The sequence below is a fragment of the Lutjanus erythropterus genome, chromosome 8 (assembly GCF_056507025.1).
Source record: "Lutjanus erythropterus isolate fLutEry1 chromosome 8, fLutEry1.hap2, whole genome shotgun sequence".
Lineage (NCBI taxonomy): Eukaryota > Metazoa > Chordata > Actinopteri > Lutjaniformes > Lutjanidae > Lutjanus > Lutjanus erythropterus.
Window position 1 is genome coordinate 25953188 of NC_139324.1, and position 19324 is coordinate 25972511.

The window sequence follows — 19324 nt, forward strand, 5'->3', positions numbered from 1 at the left end:
GAATTCATCATTTCATTCACTGCCGCCACATTGTGCTGACTCTTATTTTGTGTTTTATTTCTTTGGGATTAAACTTCATTGTGTGGGCAGCCAGGTTTCTCAGACATTTATTTATTAAAGCTATATCAGCACTATGTTGACGGCGTTGCTATTTGCACACCTATTCAGATATGTCTTAAAATGGCGCTATTATCGGGCGACGTCGGAAGGTATCTGGTTAATAATACTTATTGTGCAAACTTTGTTGTCACCATTCTTGTGCTGGCTGTTATCGAGAGGAGAGCAGAGAGGATATATGCTGACTCTGATGTAGATAGTGCCATGAGTATTCCTATTGTGGCAGCTGCCGTGTGGTGCAGTCCCTGATAGGGTTTCGAATGCTGTCAATGCTGTGTCAGGTGCATTAGCACCTCAGAGACCCATGATGCTCCAGCTGCTATGTGCCTGTGTCTCCCCGGGCCCCTGGCCGCCAGCCTGACACCCGACACAAAGTAATCACAGATCACAGCGTTTAATCACTGAAACAAGCACTCCAGAGGACCCCACTGTCAATATCCCACTCTCTCATTATCTGTTTGGATTGCACATCCACACTGTCAGATAAACAGAGTGGAAAATTAAGATTAAAAATATGGTAATTTCATTTCAGGCAGCAGGCTCCTCTCACTGGCCCATTATGCTATTGATTACCTCTGAATTCAATTTCTCTTTTCAATGTAAACTTTAATCTATTCGCAAGCCAACAATTCAACTCCCGGGGGGCTATTTGAGAGTAAGTAACCATTTAATATGACGCTGGCTGAAGATTCACTGGCTTTAATGAATTGTGTAAATCACTCAGCTTTTAAAGGGACCGATGTCCCGCAGTTCACGACCCAAATCCGGGCCTGGTTAAATACTGCCTTTTATACCGAGCTAAGTGTTTACTGACAGCCATCTCTGAATGTGTAATCACTGGCTCTGCTGTCGTCTGTGCGAAGGCGAATTAAACAGCTCTTTTTCTAATTGAGCTGGTGATGACAAAATTACATTTTAATTGGAACTTAATCGTCATATTGCACAGCCAACATGTTAGAATGATAGGTGCACCACTTTACCACCGTGAAACTGAATTTTAAACTCACTTGACTCAACAGAATAATCACCAGGTTGTTTTCCTTTAACCACTTACCAATTTGTAGCATCTCGGTCGAGACCAGTTGTAACCACTGACCTGAAGCAAACAGACCATTCAGACGTGTGAATATAGGATGAGCAACAGCGGGAGGAAATGGTTAGTGAGTCAGAATAACATGAGACAACGTTTAAAACGCAAAATGAAGACAGGACTGAAACATTCAAGCAACACTGTTTTATTAATTTGAATTTCATTTGCTGTAAATTCTAAGTGATCATTTGTATTGCTTATTTATGACTAAACAATTACACAGTACAAACTCCATGAAAATTTTCTTTAACAAAACTCAATTAGTTTTATAAATCCAAACATAAAAATATAGAAAGCAAAGACTTTAAAGGGACAGTTCACCCCAGAATCAAAAATACATATTTTTCCTCTGGCCTGTAGTGCTATTTATTATAGATAGCTTTGAAGTGTTGGAGAAATTAGGCATAGAGATATCTGCCTTCTCTCCAATAACAATGAGACTAAATGGCACTTGACTTTTTTTGCTCTACTTGAAAGGAACAAATTCCTTCATAAAACTGCTCACAACAAGGTCTGTGGACTACCTTGAGTAACCACGGCATTATTTATGCTGTTGAGTTTTTCAAATATATTATTTTGGCATTTTGAGCAGCACAAGCTGAGGGCCATCTGGCCATCCATTATATTCAAGAGAAAGCAGACATCTCTACAGCTGATATCCCCAAAACTCTGCAACTCACCCCAAAGTCCAATCTAGATGGATAAAAACCACAACAGACCATAGGAAAATATTATGATTTTGGGGTGAACTGTTTAAATAAATAAATAAATAAATAAATAGCCATACTAAATTTAATAAAGTAAAAGGTGCTACATTTTAAAGTAAAACTTGATATAAATTTTAAGAGGAAATAAATTAAAAAATTCTGTCCTACGTTTCTTGGTGTTTGTCATTATTAGGGCTGGGTACCATACTTCAATACTTTTGTAACAACTCTTCTTTAAAAAGCTTTTGCCTTTAAAACAAGTAATTGTACCGTAACATGTAATGTAATTTTCTTTATGTCAAAATGGAATTTGGTATCAAAAAAAAAGTTGAGGGACTGATATTGAGGCCAAGGTAATTGGTACTGATATGAATGGTACCCAGCCCTAGTCGTTATCATTAAAAGTACATGACATGTTACACTTAAACTTAACTGTTCTTCCCTGACAAGAGCTGAGGTAGACATTAAACTACTATCGGCAAAGTGCTGGAAGACTACTCAGTTAAAACAGTGCAATTACAAAAAAAATCAATGCTTTGATTAAGGCACAATGATTGCTGTGAACATTTGGTGTCTCGTCTCAGGTTTTCCTTGTCTTTTCAAGCATTTTCCAAATAATAAAAAATACCACAGTCCTAAGAAACAATGTTTGCTTTAAAAGAATAACTTAAGCCACCAATAATTTATTGCACCAAGATTAACACATCCAATATCCGCACTCTTTTCAACACCAGTGCAGGATTGAAGTTACCCAAGAGGCCAGAGCACACATACATAAACATAGCAATCAATAAAGAGCCGTGCAGTAATATGCTGTCAATAAAGGCACATCCTGCCTCAGATACTTGCCTCTTTTCTGTTCCAGAGCAAAGGGCTATGCCAATCAAATGCAGCACACACTACACTTGGCCTGCTGGGAGTCGCCTAAAGACATTTTAATACACAGTAAGGAATCTAAGTGTATCTGGTGAAAGATTTGGTCAGTGATGGCGAGCGTGAGGGGCCGCAGCGACTCTCCAAACTGTCAAAGAGACGTCTCAAAGATGACGCGGATGTCCTTGGCACAGCACACGTCTGTCACTCGCTTTTTGTTCATGTAAACCTGTAAGCGCATCAGGGGGAGCAGTGTCACAGAATACAAGCACACAGTCCAATCTAGACTACGATCTGTTAAGGTGTGATTTATGACAGATCCAGTCAGAGCCGGGTGAAGGGATTTGTCAGCCGCTGAAGCATGCAAAAGTGGCTTATTTAGCCTCATAAGCAACTGTGAAATCCAAGGGAGAAACATATAATCACTGAAATTGTTTTGTTTGAGAGATGCACCAATCCACTTTTTTTCAGTTCGGATCTGAGTTCGATATCTGAATTTGGATATCTGCCGATACCGTTACTATACCGACACCTGCACTCTTTTTTTCTTGTTGCTTATGATTATTTGTTATCATTATCCTACTAATATAAGTGGACAGTGGTTTGTATGTTTGTGTGTTTGGCTTTCTCTTCAATTCACATTCCTCCAATCCTCTCCAAAATTGCCCAAAGAATGTTTGGAGGCGGTCTTTTATAATTTCATTTCATTTTTCGCAGTAAATAAACACTTACGTTTTTGTTTTTGTTTGTTTGATTTTTTTTTACATTTTTTTGAAATCCAGACCTACAGTTACTTTTTCCACAGTACCACAATCTACTGGAAATATAACCTTGCACCATGTATGCTTAATCTGCCTCTAAGTCTGAGCCAACCCAACAATGAGGAGCTTTTATCTCGCAGAAATCAATATTGGTTCAAGTGGAAGCTATATTTAGACCATTTTTGCTGCTTTACTTTGTTGCCTTTTCCGATGGGGAGCTGAGGCCGCTGTCTGTGGTCACAGTGACCAAGATTCCTTGGAAAAAAACAGTAATTTTACCTTGCAGGACACAGGAGTTGCTGGGCTACTGCTGCCTCGATCCGTGGAAATGTTTATCATTTGGGCTGAACACACAGAGAACACTGCACACAGAGCTCCATAGCTGCTGTAATGCCAAAAAAATCACCCCTGCCGAAAAATGTATCCTGTTACATTCAGGATTAGGCGAGCAATATACTGCACATCCATATATCTTGCCTGTCTCACGTATCCTGCATCCATTGAGTGTTAGTAGTTGTGCACGTCCTCAGAAATTAGCACTACATATATGCTAACATGTGGTTACAAGGCAAGTATATTCTGGCCTTAGGGGTTTTTTAGCGACCCCTGCTATCTCCCAGTATATGGGATGCATTTTACAGCAGGGATGTTTTTTCGGCAAAACACCAGCTCACAATCTGCAGCAATAGTTTGGGGGGTCTGTTCTATTTTTTTGCAAGTGAATCTGTCATGAAAACACACAGATAATCTAGTACTATTATAACTAGTAGTAGTAGTAATAGTGGTAGTATTATTAGTGTCTGGAAAGCTTGTGTAGTTTGTGTAATGTAACGCTGCGCTGCAGGATTCTGGCTTGTGTCATTCGCATGTACAACAGAAAGCCTGAGAGATGGCACTTATTTGCATAATTTCCACTTAAGTATTGCTGTGAGTTTGCTATTTTATGTTTAAAAATAAAAATGTTTGAATTTGTTAATGTTTGTAATGTGTTTGTTTAGTCGTTTATGTTAGCGTATCTTTGCTAATTCTCATTTTTGTGCTGGTTTATTGTTACACCATGACTGAAGTGGCTAGTACATTAACATTGTAGTACACAAGTGCATACTTGAAGTGAAAAGTGTTATTTGGCTATTACTTCGCACTGCTTAATATAGTGTTTAAAAACTCGTGGTGTTGTGGAATTTAGATCAGAGTGCCAATCAATGTCTGAAGTCCAATAACTGATAAATCCTTTCAACAATATCATGTCCTCCCACTGATGCTGGATCAGTATTGTTCCCATCCCCATTTGTTTTATTTAACTTTACTTTACCTGTGTGTTTGCTTAAAGGGATAGTTCACCCAAAAATGAAAATTCAGTCATTGTCTACTCACCCTTATGCCGATTGAGGGTTGGATTTATTTTGTTAGTCCACACAACATAATTGGAGTTTCACAGGATGACAGGGTTGCAGAATCTCCCTGACAATGTAAGTGAATGGTGACCAAATTTCAAACATAAAAAACAACTGGAAAAAACATAAAATGCCTCCATACAGCCTGTCTGGTGTAATCCAAGTCTCCTTCAATCCCAACATGTTTGCACACCATCACAACACACACACCAAGTTCAGACATGCATGCAAGTGCACATGAATGTGGCTCCAAGCTAAGGACCTCCAGTGAATTTTTTTTGTCAACTTGGTATGTTGGGGCTTTAGGAGACATGGCTTACACCAGACAAGCAAACTGGTCAACATTCACATTCACTCACGACATGAGGGTGAGAAGATGATGACTGAATTTTCATTTTTGGGTGAGCTGTCCCTTTAAAGTGTCTACAAAATGATTTCAATCACAGAAAGTTGGGAGGAAAGGAGGCAAAACAGGTGAAAACAGGTTGGCATCAGCATGAGATATACTGTCTACTCTGGGATTCTCTTTCAGCACGGACAAAGGAGCTAGAGGTTGATATCAGATTATTGAATGTATTTAAACCTTGACTGACAACTATAGAAACTTGACACACAACATGTGGACCATCTCAGTATTTAATAAGTGGTGCTAGACAGTTATGGATGCTGCGGTAATCTGATCTAAGGAGAGCACCCTACAATAAAGAAAAGAAAACGTAAGGGCTTGAACAATGTCACTACCAATCCACCAGTGTGCGGGGTAAGACGATAGCAAATAATACCACAGTGTGCTGAGTCTTTGAAATCAGTATTTTACTCATTTCACTCCTCTGGCTGAGGAGATACAGTTCCGCTGATAAATTTGTGCGAGGGACAGAGAGAAAATGAAATGATGCCTACTTTTTCTTATTTCACAAAGACCTGTTTGAAGTTGCAATATGGTATCTGTAGTCCCAGACAGATGCACATAAAATGGAATTGAACAATGAATAGCCGCCTCTTATCTGTGCAGTGTCTGAAGGGGAAATACATCACAAATGAATTTTACAGGGAGGAAATATGGACATTCTCTATTACAGTAATCCCCATAGAAAGTTTATCCCAAATCGCGATGAAGTTAAACCCAATATTTCCAAATAGATATAGTGCAAAGAAAGCTGCTTTTCTAGAATCATCTGCAAAATGATATCAAAATTACATTATGAGAAAAAAGATTATACGGAGAGTTTCGCCGATAAAATCAGAGGATGTGAATCTACAAAGGGACAATTTCTCTCTTGAAATTAATGTTATGGTGTTGCCACGCTCCAAGTAGGCACTTTAAATTAAAATGGTAATCAAGTGTCTTTGCATTGTCAGGGTTATGCACATCTCCTCTCACTTTAACTGTATTATTTTGGAGGTGAGCAATGAAGTCTGGAGTTAAAGGGAGAGTCTGGGATTAGTGTGTGCCACGGCTGGACTCTATTTAGTGACAGCCTCAGCGTCCTGGGACAGAAGTGGGTGTGGTTACCTGTTTGGCTGTGTGCAGCAGTGAGGCGGCCTCAGCTCTGCCTGTCTGTTGGACCATCTGGTAAAAGAGCCCTTCCTGGTTCTGGAGCAGCACATATGGCTGGTCATACTCCTGGATCCTGCCGGCAGCCAGAACCTGCAATCACACATACAATGCAGGGTGTGTGTGCCACCACCTGTATACTTTAGGGAAAACTGACATTTCAGCTGTTTCGCTGCTGAGTGATGCATGCAGACAGTGCAAGATGAATGGGGAAACAGTAGTTCTCTGCACATAGGAACCATCCATTTTATGTGACTCATGGAACAGCAAACACAGGTGCCTGTTTCTGCTCGACAGGGTCGCGGACAATGAGCGTGGCCTGTTAGCAGTGTGAAAGTCAAGTGCGCTGACTCTGACAGACTGAAGATCAGGGATTTATCCGTGTATTTATCCCGGCGTTTCAGCGGCTCAGGGGTGGTCCTCAGTCAAATCCAACAATCACACCTTAAAGACACTCTAGAAAATTACCATCATTTCTGTGTCATCACATGCCGTATAAACCACACAATGAATAGTGCCAATACAAGCAGTTTGGAAAAGACTACAATTATATCACAGACAAATTTTAACAAGCTCCATCCCCTTACAGCGGTAATGAGCAGTTTGTTATCACTAAAGCCCAGTTTCAGGGAGTGTTTAGTGTGAAAGGGAGACTTCTGCAGCTGCTGTCATAATCGACAGTTTAGGAGCAGGATGCTTGGAGACGGAGGATGTATCTTGGAAAACATTCTCTGTCTAAATATGGCACAGCTGAGGATTTGGACAAGGCAATTCAGGTGGGCCCCAATTTAGTTCTCCCGGAGTGCGTAACAATCTGGGGGCATTTAACACGGGCGTAGGTGTGAAACAGTCCCCGCTGTGCGATATTTGGCTTTTCCCAGCAACCCCCTCAGTGACCGAGCAGCCACCAGGTCGTGCCCTGTCCTCCATAGACGCTTAACAAATGCCGCCACAAATGGCACTAATTGGCACCTCTGCAGGCAGTAGCAGGAAAGGGCCAAAGATCAAGTGGCACGAGCGTAGGCTCAATGAGAGCGAACGCTGTGAGGGAGAAATCAGCCCGGCTGTTGCAAAATAGGGCAAGTGAATTGAAACTCTGTAAAGATTGTCTAGCAGGCTCCAAAGAAAGGCAGAAACGTTTGAAAGCTCTGAATCTCAGGTGTTTGACATATAGCAGTGGGGGTGCATAAGAGGCTTATTCTGCAGGCAACTTTATGTTACTTTCTACCTTGCAGATCCTATCTTAACTATTAACCATGGTAATTAGGGTATTAGGACCTGATTTAGAGAAAAAAGAACATTACAGAACAGTTCCTAAGCTAATGTTGCTATACTAATTTATGAGACAAGATGTATATAGCATCCTCATTTCCCAAAATCTTAACAAACTTTCACTTTTCACTTCTTAATAGCTAAATTACTAACTAGCTAACAGTAGCTAACGGCAGTGCTCGCTAACAGTAACTAAGTAGTGTTAGCTAACAGTTGCTGATGGTAATTTTAGCTAGCAATAGCTAATGGCAGGTCTACTGTTGGCTAACAAAAGCTAACAAGAGTGTCAGCTACCTCGATATCGGATATTAGCCCACTCTCTTTTTTTTATGTCCTGAGTTGGCGTTATTGTAGATTTCACAAAAAGATCATTTTTGGATTTCTCTGCAGATGTTATCAAAACCTGTAACTCATCTATCTTGAAGTTAAGTGCCCATCATTGTTTTCCCTCCATTCTTTGTATATGTATCAGTGTATGTTTAATAATATTTTAATGAGAGGCTTCAACTAGGTAAATTAGTGCTTTGCTTATATTACCGCTATCTTAAGATGTGAATACACTGTGTGTTGCTTTTACAGGACTCCCAGCAACATACAACATTCTGTGTATTCTCCTGTATATTGCCCTAAATATATTGTTTAAAAAAAAAGAGTTCCCAATAACTCACAGTTAAAACAGTGATTGCAAAGTGCCTGACAAATGGAAATTTACTGTGTTCTTACTTACCAGTATTCTGTCACAGTCAATGATAGTGTTGAGCCTGTGAGCAATGGTGAGGACTGTGCACTCTTGAAACTTGTCCCGGATAGTCTGCTGGATGAGGCTGTCAGTTCTAAAGGAGCAGGGAACACAACACCTCAGCACAAAAAACTCTCTTCCTATACACCCTTAGGCAGGGATTTTACTTAACACAGAACAATGGCTCATCAGCAGCGAGGTATGTGCAGTAGTAGGCATGAAGGAAAAAGAATAGCAGGGCCCCTTGACTTGACAGAAGTGGGTTCAGTTTATTCTGACTTGTTTATTATTATTTTGTTTTATTACATATTATCCTGTGTTGTTTTTACTTACAATACTTTCTAATTTGATTCCGCATTTAAAAAAGATCATACTAATAGTGGAATTGTTTAACGGACCTGTCTGTAGGATTTAGTGGAATGTAGTGGTGAGACTGCAGATTACAAACACCTTATCTCACTCTCCAATTCCAAGCATGTAAGAGAAACTACAGTGGCCACAAAACTCACTCAAAATGCAAAAGGACGCATCTAGAGCCAGAGTTTGGTTTGGTGGGGCAACAGGGCAAATTCCATGAAAAAGGACTCAGAAACTGCAGACATAAACGGCTTTTTCTGAGGTAGCAAAAACATAACAATTCTTATTTTCTGGTGATTATACACTAATGAAAACATAATAATAAATAATAAATCCCTGTAAATCTTACACACCAGGCCTTTAATATTGGTGTTATTAGTTTTTGATTATTTGATACCACTCTATGTAGCAGACTAATGATAATCTGACTGCAGTAGGTGTGCTCTGATGCTCCGATCACACAGTTTAAGACACCTTGGCTGCCACCAGTTAATGTGCATTATGGTTGCTAAGTCTGAAATTCCTACATCTTTTCATAAGGGTTTCATTTCTGTGCTACTGATTTATTTGTACAGTATAACTGTAGTACCAGTACATACCTGGACTGGTACTACAGTTTTAACAACAAAAAATACCCCTCTGGAGTGACACTAGTTTTGCAAGGGACATGTGAAAAGGACCGTTTAAATGTTGATGAAAAACATTTTACTCAAGTGTCCCCTGACCTTGGGTCCACATTGGCTGTGGCCTCGTCAATGATGAGGATGCGGTTTTTCCGGAGGATGGCCCTGGCCAGACACACCAGCTGTCTCTGGCCCACACTGAAGTTAGAGCCTGACTCGGTGAGCACCGTCTCCAGCTTATTGGGCAGGTCCTCCACCACGGCCTTCATCTGCACCTGCAGAGAGGGAGAGCAGAGCCCCAACCCTTCATTACTCCTGCATAAAGGCTTCCTGTGGGGATGTCTTTAAAGAGCTATCCAAACACACCCATTAACCGCCTGGCACAATGCAGGGCCAGGTCCACTGATGACCTTGGCCAGTGCTCTCTTGTGGCCAGCCTCTAGCTTTAATCCAGGCCACCAAACCCATTCAGAGGCAGGACCAGGAGCTGAAGCCCCTCACTGTGGGGGGAGCCTTCATCCTGGTTGGCCTGACTGCCCAAACACATCTCCCCCAGCACTTTCAATGGTTCCCAGTTACAAGCCGCACATTGAGCTGGGCCCCATGGCCCTAATGGGATTTCCCCCCATGACTTGTGGCGAGCAGGGAGGCTGAATGGCAGCATTGTACCGGGGGACAGAGGGATCCCCCCCTGGGCTGGCGAGGGGGAATCATTCAGAGCCACGCTGGAGTACCTCTTGGAGTGCATTCCACAGGTCCTCATCTGTGTGCTGCCTGAAAGGGTCCAGATTCTTCCTCACGGTGCCCGTGAAGAGAACTGGGTCCTGTGGATAGATGGATATAGAAAGAGAAGGCCGTGGCCAGTTAAGATAATGACAAGGGCGAAGATGTATGAAAGGGTTAAGACAAGCTTTAGAGAACGCCGCTAGGCAATGTTTGAGGGGAAGATGTTCACAAAGGGCTTGCTCCACTCAGGAGCTCTATTCAACGCTCTGGCCAACTATGCTTCAATAAGTTGATCTTTTTACTTAGAAAACCAGAGCTGTGGAGGTTGTCTGAATATAGCCTATAATATGACACAAAAAAGGGCCATCCAGTCACTGACTGAACAAAGAATTTCATACAGTAGCTGTTTTAGTAATGATCATCTCAAAATGTCTGCCAAAAGTAACAACTTTACTCGGTCTCAAGCATCTGTCGCATCTGTTGACTGCCCTCATGAAAGGACAGCCTCAGATCTCAGACAGCTAGGATGTCCGAGATATGTGTTTATGGTGAGCCACACACCTGTATCAAGGTTCAGCCACACAGCCATCTTTAAGAGAGTAAATAAAGCTCTTTATTACAGTGCAGAGGAACGAGCCTGCAAGTCCACAGGCACTCTTCCAACATGCCACTCTGTTTGTGGTAAACCTGATAAACAGGAGCAAGCCAGCGTCTACTCATGTCAGGTCAGATATTTATTCATAAATCCTGCTCCAGTGTTGAGGTGATTTACCGAACACTTACTAGGAGTCAAACCAGGACGTCTTGCCTCTCATGCGCTAGATAAGCTTTACATATGGCATCATTTCCACATTGTTTTATCAGTGAGCAAATACAGCTGCGCTTTCCTTGGAAATATAACCCGGAATTTATGACACTTAAAAGGTTATAATGACCATCTGAAGAAAGCTTTGATGAGAGCCTATCACAGCAATAGAGGTGACGCAGAGCAGGAAGCAGCTGTCCATAACAGAAACTGATAGACTTCCATTCAGTCAAGGCAAGGCGATAACTCCAGCTTACTCAAGATATGGATCTAACCTCAAATCAAGATTGGGCATGTTCACCCGGCAACTGTCAGATTAGACCAGGAGCAAGAGCAAAATACACAATGGGTCTAAATGTGTCCGGTGTTAAAGGAATAGCTCAAGTTCTTTGAAGTGGGGTTACATGAGGTATTGATGGTAGGGTTAAAAAAAACAATGCATCTTTCTTATCTGATGGTTTACACACACAATTGATTAATAATCAATCATTAATAAAACACTCAATGCACCTTTTTTTCTCACTTTATTTTTTTTTGTTTTTATTTTTTATTTTTTTCCTTGAAACTGTGTTATATATAAGCCAAATATTGCTCTCTCTAGACCAACCACACTCCACAGGCGGAATTAATAATTTTACCTTGCAGAACATAGGAGTTGCTGGTCTACCGCTTCCTCGATCTGTTGGCTTCTTTGTGTTATTGTGTGACTTCAGAGAATCCAAACTACCCTTTCAAAACACTGAAGTCACACAATAACACAAACTAACTAACTGATCGTGGTAGCTGTAGACCAGCAGCTCCTGTGTTCTGGAAGGTGAAATCATGGATTTTGCCTATGGAGTTTGCTACGCAGAGAGTGACATTTGGCTTATATAACAGCAGAACTACTAGTCTGAATGTGACTCACTATCCACGCCTTCATCTCTGCTCTCACGTAGGTCAGCTTAAATGCCAGTGTTCTGAGAGCAACACAGAAAAAAAAAAAAACCCTAGCGTGCACTCGTGTGTAAGCACGGAGATTTGTACAGTGTACACACACACAGCACACACCCATCAAACACAAAGTCTCAACAAACCTTCATGTGGGTCAGAAGACACAGGACTAACTGCTCAATTTTCATCCAGAAAAATAAAGCTTTCAGGACTTCATCCCTGCTACCTGGGCCTTAGAAACTGTTCCACCTCTTTACTTCCAATGAGCTTTTCCTTCTGTCACCAAAACGCCGCCTTGTCATTAAGCCAGCTGAAGTCCCAATTCAAACTAGTTTTGTGACACACTTTAATTGAGGATTCAATGTTGGGTCGGAAAAACTGCTTTCAAGCACAGCTTTCCATAGACCGATTATGTGCTCCACCAATTCTAAGCCCTCTGTTTGCTACAGAAGTCATTTTTTTCAGAAGTCATTCCTGAGAATTCAATAGAAACTGAAATGGATCCTTTTTTAATGCCATATGCTAATAAAAGCTTATCATAATCAAATCTGTGGGTGGCAAATAATGAAACTCCTCACTAGCAATGTATAGTATACATATCGCACTCAGTGAAATTCCACATGAAAAGGTACGGCAACTAGCAATATATCAAGATTTTTTCCATGTGAAAGGCTGACTGAATATCACTTTATCTCTGACGTCGTCTAGCAGGAGAATAGAAAGGCTTTCAGATGAATTTGTGTAAATCCAAGAGGCTTCTCGCTATATAAGTTTGTAAAACTAAGAGCATGATACAGAGAAACTCTACTCTTCTGAATACCACTAAGACTTCATATCATGAAAACGCCATCCAGTATGTGATACAGATGGGTGTGCAGTTAAAGTTCTGACTCTCAACCTGCCACTTTGTGCGAGTCTCTCCCTCTAGCAGGCACAGAAAGAGTAAACAAAATCACATCAAACACACATCACATCCATCTCAAACTAGTTTGGACTAGGAAGTAAAACTTTATCTGAAGTAGTAGCAATGCCAGGAACCTATCAAATCCACAGAAAAGCATTAATGAAACTGTTTTTGGGCATCTTGGCTGCACCCTAGAAATGTTTGAGACTTGGGCAAAGTGACGGTGTACAAGGGGACTCTGGCTGTGAGGATGGGGGAGACTTCTTCTAAGCAGCTTTCCCATGTTTGGGGGGTAGAGGGCTAATCCTCTGTCAGGGATGGGGAACTGCTCTCTTCACAGTACAGGCCGTGGGAGTCTTCTCCCCTCCCTCCACTCTGCTGACACTCACCCGCGGGCTGGCATTTTCTTAATGCCGTATCAGTTTCAACAAGCGGAAATAAAGTTAAACTGTCTCAAGGCATCCGTTTGTCTCACTTTCAGAAATCCCCTGAGAGACGACTGTAATTCTCCTCACTTGTTTTAGCTTTTTAAAAGCCAGGCGTATTAAAAAAAAGGGCCAAAGCATGAAGGTGCCTGTTACCAGTGTTCATCTGACATTTCTTCTCGATCATGAGGAATCAAAGAACCTTACAGAAACTATTAAGAACAAGTCCAGCAGTTTTAGAGAATGACAAAGAGTACAACATCAAAAGCAGCATAAAATTATACTAAAAGTTGAGTTGCTGTATATAAGTTCTAATTAGAGCCTGACCGATATGACCCCGATATGGGCCTGATATGAGCCAATCATTGATATGTGAGAAATCTTTAAAAACTAATGTAGGGGCCCTTCTAAAAACTCTTTATGTAAAGAAATAAATGTTCATTGATATATTGCTGTAAAACTGTAAAAATGCAGAACTGGACTGGAGTCAGACTATAATCTCATAATGTAAGAGAAAGCAGGGTATAATATTCAGGTATCGGGGTTTATGTTTACAGATATACACTACAAAGAAATTTTTTTTTACAGGACATATAATAAAATAACAGAAAATAATGTTTGGGGTTATTTAGATTTAGCACAATAGGGAACATTTATGAGGATAAGAAAAGCTCCCAGACAGGTGTAAATGCTGAGAAGCTGCTTCTTGTTTTACAGCCTGCCCCCAGTTGACTGGTAGTATTGAAATATTCAGCAATGGACTGATACTAAACAGTACTGATGTTTATTTAGCTATCTGTTTTATTTTTATTAATTCATTGTTTTCTCAGTGTTCATTTCTACAATTGGTTGGCAATTATTTAACATTAAAGATTTAACTTAAATATTCTTTAATAAAGTTATTTTTTTAAGAATGTGAGCTCTGAGTACCTTTTCATACACATATTGGTGCAAAGTCAGTGCACATTCCAGCTCAAATATTCACTATATTGAATTTCTCCCCTCTAAAATCTGTATCCATATCAGTCGGCTCTAGTTCTAATATATGATAATAACTATTTTTTTTCTATTTTTTAGCATTCAAATGTACCCACTGGTTATTGTATGTAGTTTCAAATGCCAAGACACAACAGCTGAGGCTGAGGGCAGTTTAAAAAGGTCACCTGTGGGATGATGGACATTTTCTGGCGCAGGGTGTGTAGACCAATCTCAGAAGTCAGAAAACCATCAATCAGTATTCTTCCCTCAGGCTCTGCCAGCCGGAGCAAGGCAGAGATCAGGGAGCTTTTACCAGCACCAGTGCGTCCAACGATGCCAACCTACAGCAGAGAGATGAGAAATATTTTTATTTCTCTAAAAATCAACAAAATACGCAAAAAAATAAAAAAATGTTATGGTGCTCATTCTGGCTATTAACTGACCCTTCCTAAGTCCCACTCATTTTGCTCTGTGGTTCAATAGCAGTTGGGCAAGCTTGGTACCTGGTGTAGCCTTAGTCAACTTTCTGCTTTCCTGTTTTCTATACTCAGGCTACGTACTAGGCTCAACTTTGTTGAAACACAAAACAAATTTTGAAGATGGTTAAAGATTGTGTCTAAAAGGGAACCCCAGACTCGTGACTGATCCTGCAAGAGTGATCATTTTAACCCAAACCATGATCTCTCCCTAACCAGATGTTTTTTTATCTCCAAACCTTCCCAGATCTTAATCACAGTATGGTCACATTATAAAACATAATTAGTTTGCGCAACAAAGAAACAAATCTTTGGTTCCCTTCTAGATGTGATCACAGTTAAACTATATTGTTGGGGGACCTGTAAAAGCCACAACATATTCACATCTTAAATTAGCTAATGTTAGCAGAATGCTAGAAAAATAGCTAGCTAATGATTGATTAAGACTATTTGCTGGCTGGTTAGCTAGCATTTTACTATCATTAGCTAACTTAAGATGTGACATTAAGTACCTTTTATAGATGCCATGGAAACATCTTTCAATCATCTTCAAAAATTGGTTTTCTTTTAAACACTGTCAGCCCTCGCATACAGTATATCTAAATACAGGAAACAGGGAAGGAGGAAGTTGGCCGAGGTTCTGCAAAAAGTGGCAGTACTTAGGAAGGATCAGTTAATCTCATGCTTATTGTATCATGTCAGGGAAAATCATATGGCTAATTACAATGAAACCAGAAAAAGGAAAGTGATGTCATATCAATTTGTGTTGGACGTTTTGCATGTTTATGATTCAAGGCAACTATTTTAAAGTGTGCCATATTTTATAAAGTGTGGTTACAAGTGTGGTAAAGTTGTTATTTCAGAGCCCAACAGTTTAACGTACGGGTTTTGCCAATGTCTGTAATTTGGAAATTTGTAGTTACTCTTCGTGACTCTAGTTAAATGATGACAGGGGGAGTCCAAGGCTCCAAAAGCTTTATGGTACAGCTGTCCACTAAAAGTTGATGGGTCAAATTATCAGTTTGAGATCAGTCAACTGAAATTCTTCAAATTGAGCAGTCTTTTTTGTTTTGTTTTGAGGTTTTTTTTTGTCAGTCAGTGTGCATTACACTAACAGGACAAAACAGATAGAATCTTACAAAAATGCACAGGGAGAGCATTTCAATGAAGAATTATAAATAAGGGGAAACATGGATGTAATTTTTTTTATTTTAGCTGGCAAACTTAATGAAAAAAAGTCCACTTGATGAGAAAAGGTGAAATGAGTGGTTTGTAAAACAAGTTGCAGTTCTCGTCTTTCAGCTGCGTCATTGCACACAGAGCAAAGCAACAGCACGGCAGCCTGTAAACTTCACAAATGGAGTCTCAAAATCACCACAAACAATAGAGCTAACTGTGATGGAAGCAGAGACGGGTGAAACAGAGGGCAGGTGTTGTGCTGCAGTGGCCGACAGCGCTGCAGCAGCGTGGCAGGAGAGATGCTCTGCCGTGCGCTGGGATTTTATATCTCGACTTTGTGCAGGAGGATGTACACAGTAGGCGATTTGAGGGGGGATGAAGAGGGATGTTTTCCCCCCTTATTATTAAAATTACCACAATGCGTCCCCCTTGTTAAACTGCCATCCTCCCTCAGTGCATATAGAATCTACGGCCCAGACCATGGCTCTGAAATCTCAATAGTCTAACTGTGCTGTGTATGTCGCTGTCTGTGGTGCTTAAGTAGCAGGCAGATTTGTCAATGCACTTTTATCTCTCAGTCCCTCCCTTCTATCTGTTACCTCTCGGATCTGTAATATTTTCTAAACTCACTTGATGCAACTCTGACTGGGTGGAAACCTGATGTTTTTACATTACAAACAAAAAAGAAAAGCATTAAAATGTGCTACTTTATTAGCTTTACCACCCATCTTTTTGTATCTGTGTATTTCATGTACTCATATGCACTGTATGTGTCAACATCAAACCTTCCAGGGCTGTAAAATCTGAGTGAGATAAATGATTGTGCAGATTTCTGGGCTTCTGACAGGCCTTCAAATTCACATATCTCTCACTCAAACTGTCTAAATGCATAGACTTCCTATTAAACACACAGATACAAAGAGAACCCATACAGAAAATTACCAGTCTAGTTCAAAATGCTCACAGTAATTTTTCTTGGCTGAATGCTGAGCATACTTGGACATGGTGTCAACGATGGCACCACGAGGCACATCATTACTTGTTCCAGTGAACTGGGCTGCTAGTGCCACACACTGCTGCCTGCCAACACATAGGCTCGTTATATGCCATTACATAGCCAATGGGCAACCTTTTGTTTAGCCAGGGGTTTACCAACAACGCTGCTTGCATAACAAAGAACGGCTGTGTGTGCCTCATAACATGCCAACACACACAGAGGACGCAACAATGCCATATTTTCTCCCTCTTTGCCTTCTTAGGTGGAGGGTGGAAAGGATCAAGCTCAATAAACCAGGATCAAAATAAACTCTACATATTATTACAGACATACAGGATGGGGTTCCTCTAAATGTGGCATCACTTAGATCTTGCCACTTGGGTCTACTGAAAGGACATGCAATAATCCGATTTCAGATAAGTGATTGAAGATGGATGGATGATTCAGGAACACCGAACACCAAAGATAATCACACACATTCTCCTGCCCACTAACTTTAGTTTGCTAGCTACTTTGTGTACGTTTACATGTTACCTCAGTAGAGCCCGCCTTTAGTTTTCCAGACAGATCCATAAAACTGCCTCAAGAATAAGCTCAGTTCAGTCTTCTTAAAGATCTGTTTAAATTTTTGAGACGAGGAAGAAGAGAAGAGGATTGTGTCTTTTTACTGGCTGCACCACAGATGTACTATAATGAAATAGATAGAGCACACAAAGATGGCATACATTCAGTGCAATGACAATTGCTCGCCTAGCAAAGTCAAAAAAGTTCTATCCATCTTCTGGGTTTACTTCCTGGATATACAGCCCACTGAATATGAGCAGTACCATTTCCTCACTTGCCCCCGCCCCCGCCAGTTCCTGTTCGGCCCAGAGACTTTATATTGTGATGATGTCACAGATGTTTTTTGGCTCTAGGGTAGTTTTACAAATATAAAAACTCGATGGCTCACAAGTTCGTAAGAGAAAGAGTCATAATTGACTTTGTTTGCAGTTTGAGGTGTCCTGTCAACAGTTTTACAGATGTTTTTTTTTTTTTTTTTTTTTTATGGCAGCTTATCAGGAAAATGATTTCTGAGCTGTACTGCAGTATCACAAATGGCCACTGGGAAAAACTGGAGGCAAGGCTGAGCATCAAAGCCCTATCTAGGTTTACATAATACGGTATACATATGGCACAGGGTTGTGTAAGTCAGAGCAAAGCAAGATGGTGAGCTTTCATTCTGGGATTGTGTCCGATTTTGTCTTCAGTTTTTGGACCCAAGACAGCACTGTGGAGCTTGAACTCTTGACTTTTGAGTTTGTAAATTATGGGTTAATTAACATCTACACACTACAGCTACGTAAGGGATAAAGTTAGGCAACTGCCAGCTGGTACATGGTGATCACCAGGGAATAAGGGTTGGGTTAACACAGTACATTTAGATTGCTCATTTTCATCCAGTCCGCTATTTCGATCTCTATTCTCAGCTATTATCAAAGTAAGAAGGTGACAGGAATAGGATAAATAATAATAGTTGCTGCACTCTATATCGGCACTTGTAGATACCTCTTGTCCAGTCAAATTACTTGGTTGGCAGAGAGTGTTGTAAAATGGAATATGACAGACCTCTCTCCTGCAGATGCTGCATCAAAGAGTGTTCTGACATGATTGAGCTCCTGACACAATCAGCACCCTTCTTTTAAAAAGGAAACGGGGTACGGTGTGTACATGCATTGAAAAGGCCACAGTGCCACACAAACCCGTGCCTCTCAGGATCCAGACACAGACATTCCACCCACATGGTCGCAGCTGTGAGAACGTTTAGATGTTCATGACGAACAAAGATTTTCACACTTTAGTATTTCAAAAGGAAAGTAGGAGAAATCATTGTTACAAGCACTGACTCACAGATGGAGCCCTTGAACAGGAGCTACACACAATGGGTCATCCCCTCCCTGCAGAAGTCACCTCACACTGCTAGTCAACAAACTATTACATGTATTCAGTACATGCTTTCAGTCTTTTATGTTTTCTTCTTCTGCCTTTAAAATGCTTTGTATATTTGATTTGAGAAGTTCTACACTGCAAGTTAACAAGTCAAAATGTCAGACGTGAAAAGGGTCTATTGTGAGAGCTCACAAACCCACAGGTCAATGTTTTACAAGACACAATTAAATACTTCACACAAGTCTTCATGCCTAAATAATAAAGTTGGTCCTTTTGTTGGCACTCAAAAATGATCTGTGCGAATTTTGAAAATGACTTCTATAAATGTTTTTTTAAAGCTATCACACAGAGTTTTTAAGAAATAGTCTCAAATGAATACTTAAGCCTCTATATGACTTACAAAAACAAACAAGACCATCTCTGAGAGGATAGGCTATTTCTATACAGTTATTCTCAATGCTTGCTAACAGGTCTGATTCTTTGT

The 19324-nt window shown here is 40.5% G+C and overlaps 1 protein-coding gene across 1 annotated transcript in view; it reads right to left on the reverse strand.

Moving 5' to 3' along the window:
• Window positions 1-2289: 2289 nt before the first annotated feature.
• The window catches only part of LOC146322919 (ATP-binding cassette sub-family C member 4-like), a 57120-nt gene continuing 40085 nt past the window's right edge, over window positions 2290-19324 (reverse strand). Inside the window, exons 26-31 of the mRNA XM_084725056.1 lie at window positions 14445-14600; window positions 10223-10312; window positions 9591-9763; window positions 8497-8602; window positions 6456-6590; window positions 2290-3016 (exon numbers count right to left, since the gene is read on the reverse strand). Coding sequence (XP_084581182.1) covers window positions 2939-3016; window positions 6456-6590; window positions 8497-8602; window positions 9591-9763; window positions 10223-10312; window positions 14445-14600 — 738 coding nt within the window. The 3' untranslated portion in view covers window positions 2290-2938. The remainder of the gene's footprint in view (window positions 3017-6455; window positions 6591-8496; window positions 8603-9590; window positions 9764-10222; window positions 10313-14444; window positions 14601-19324) is intronic.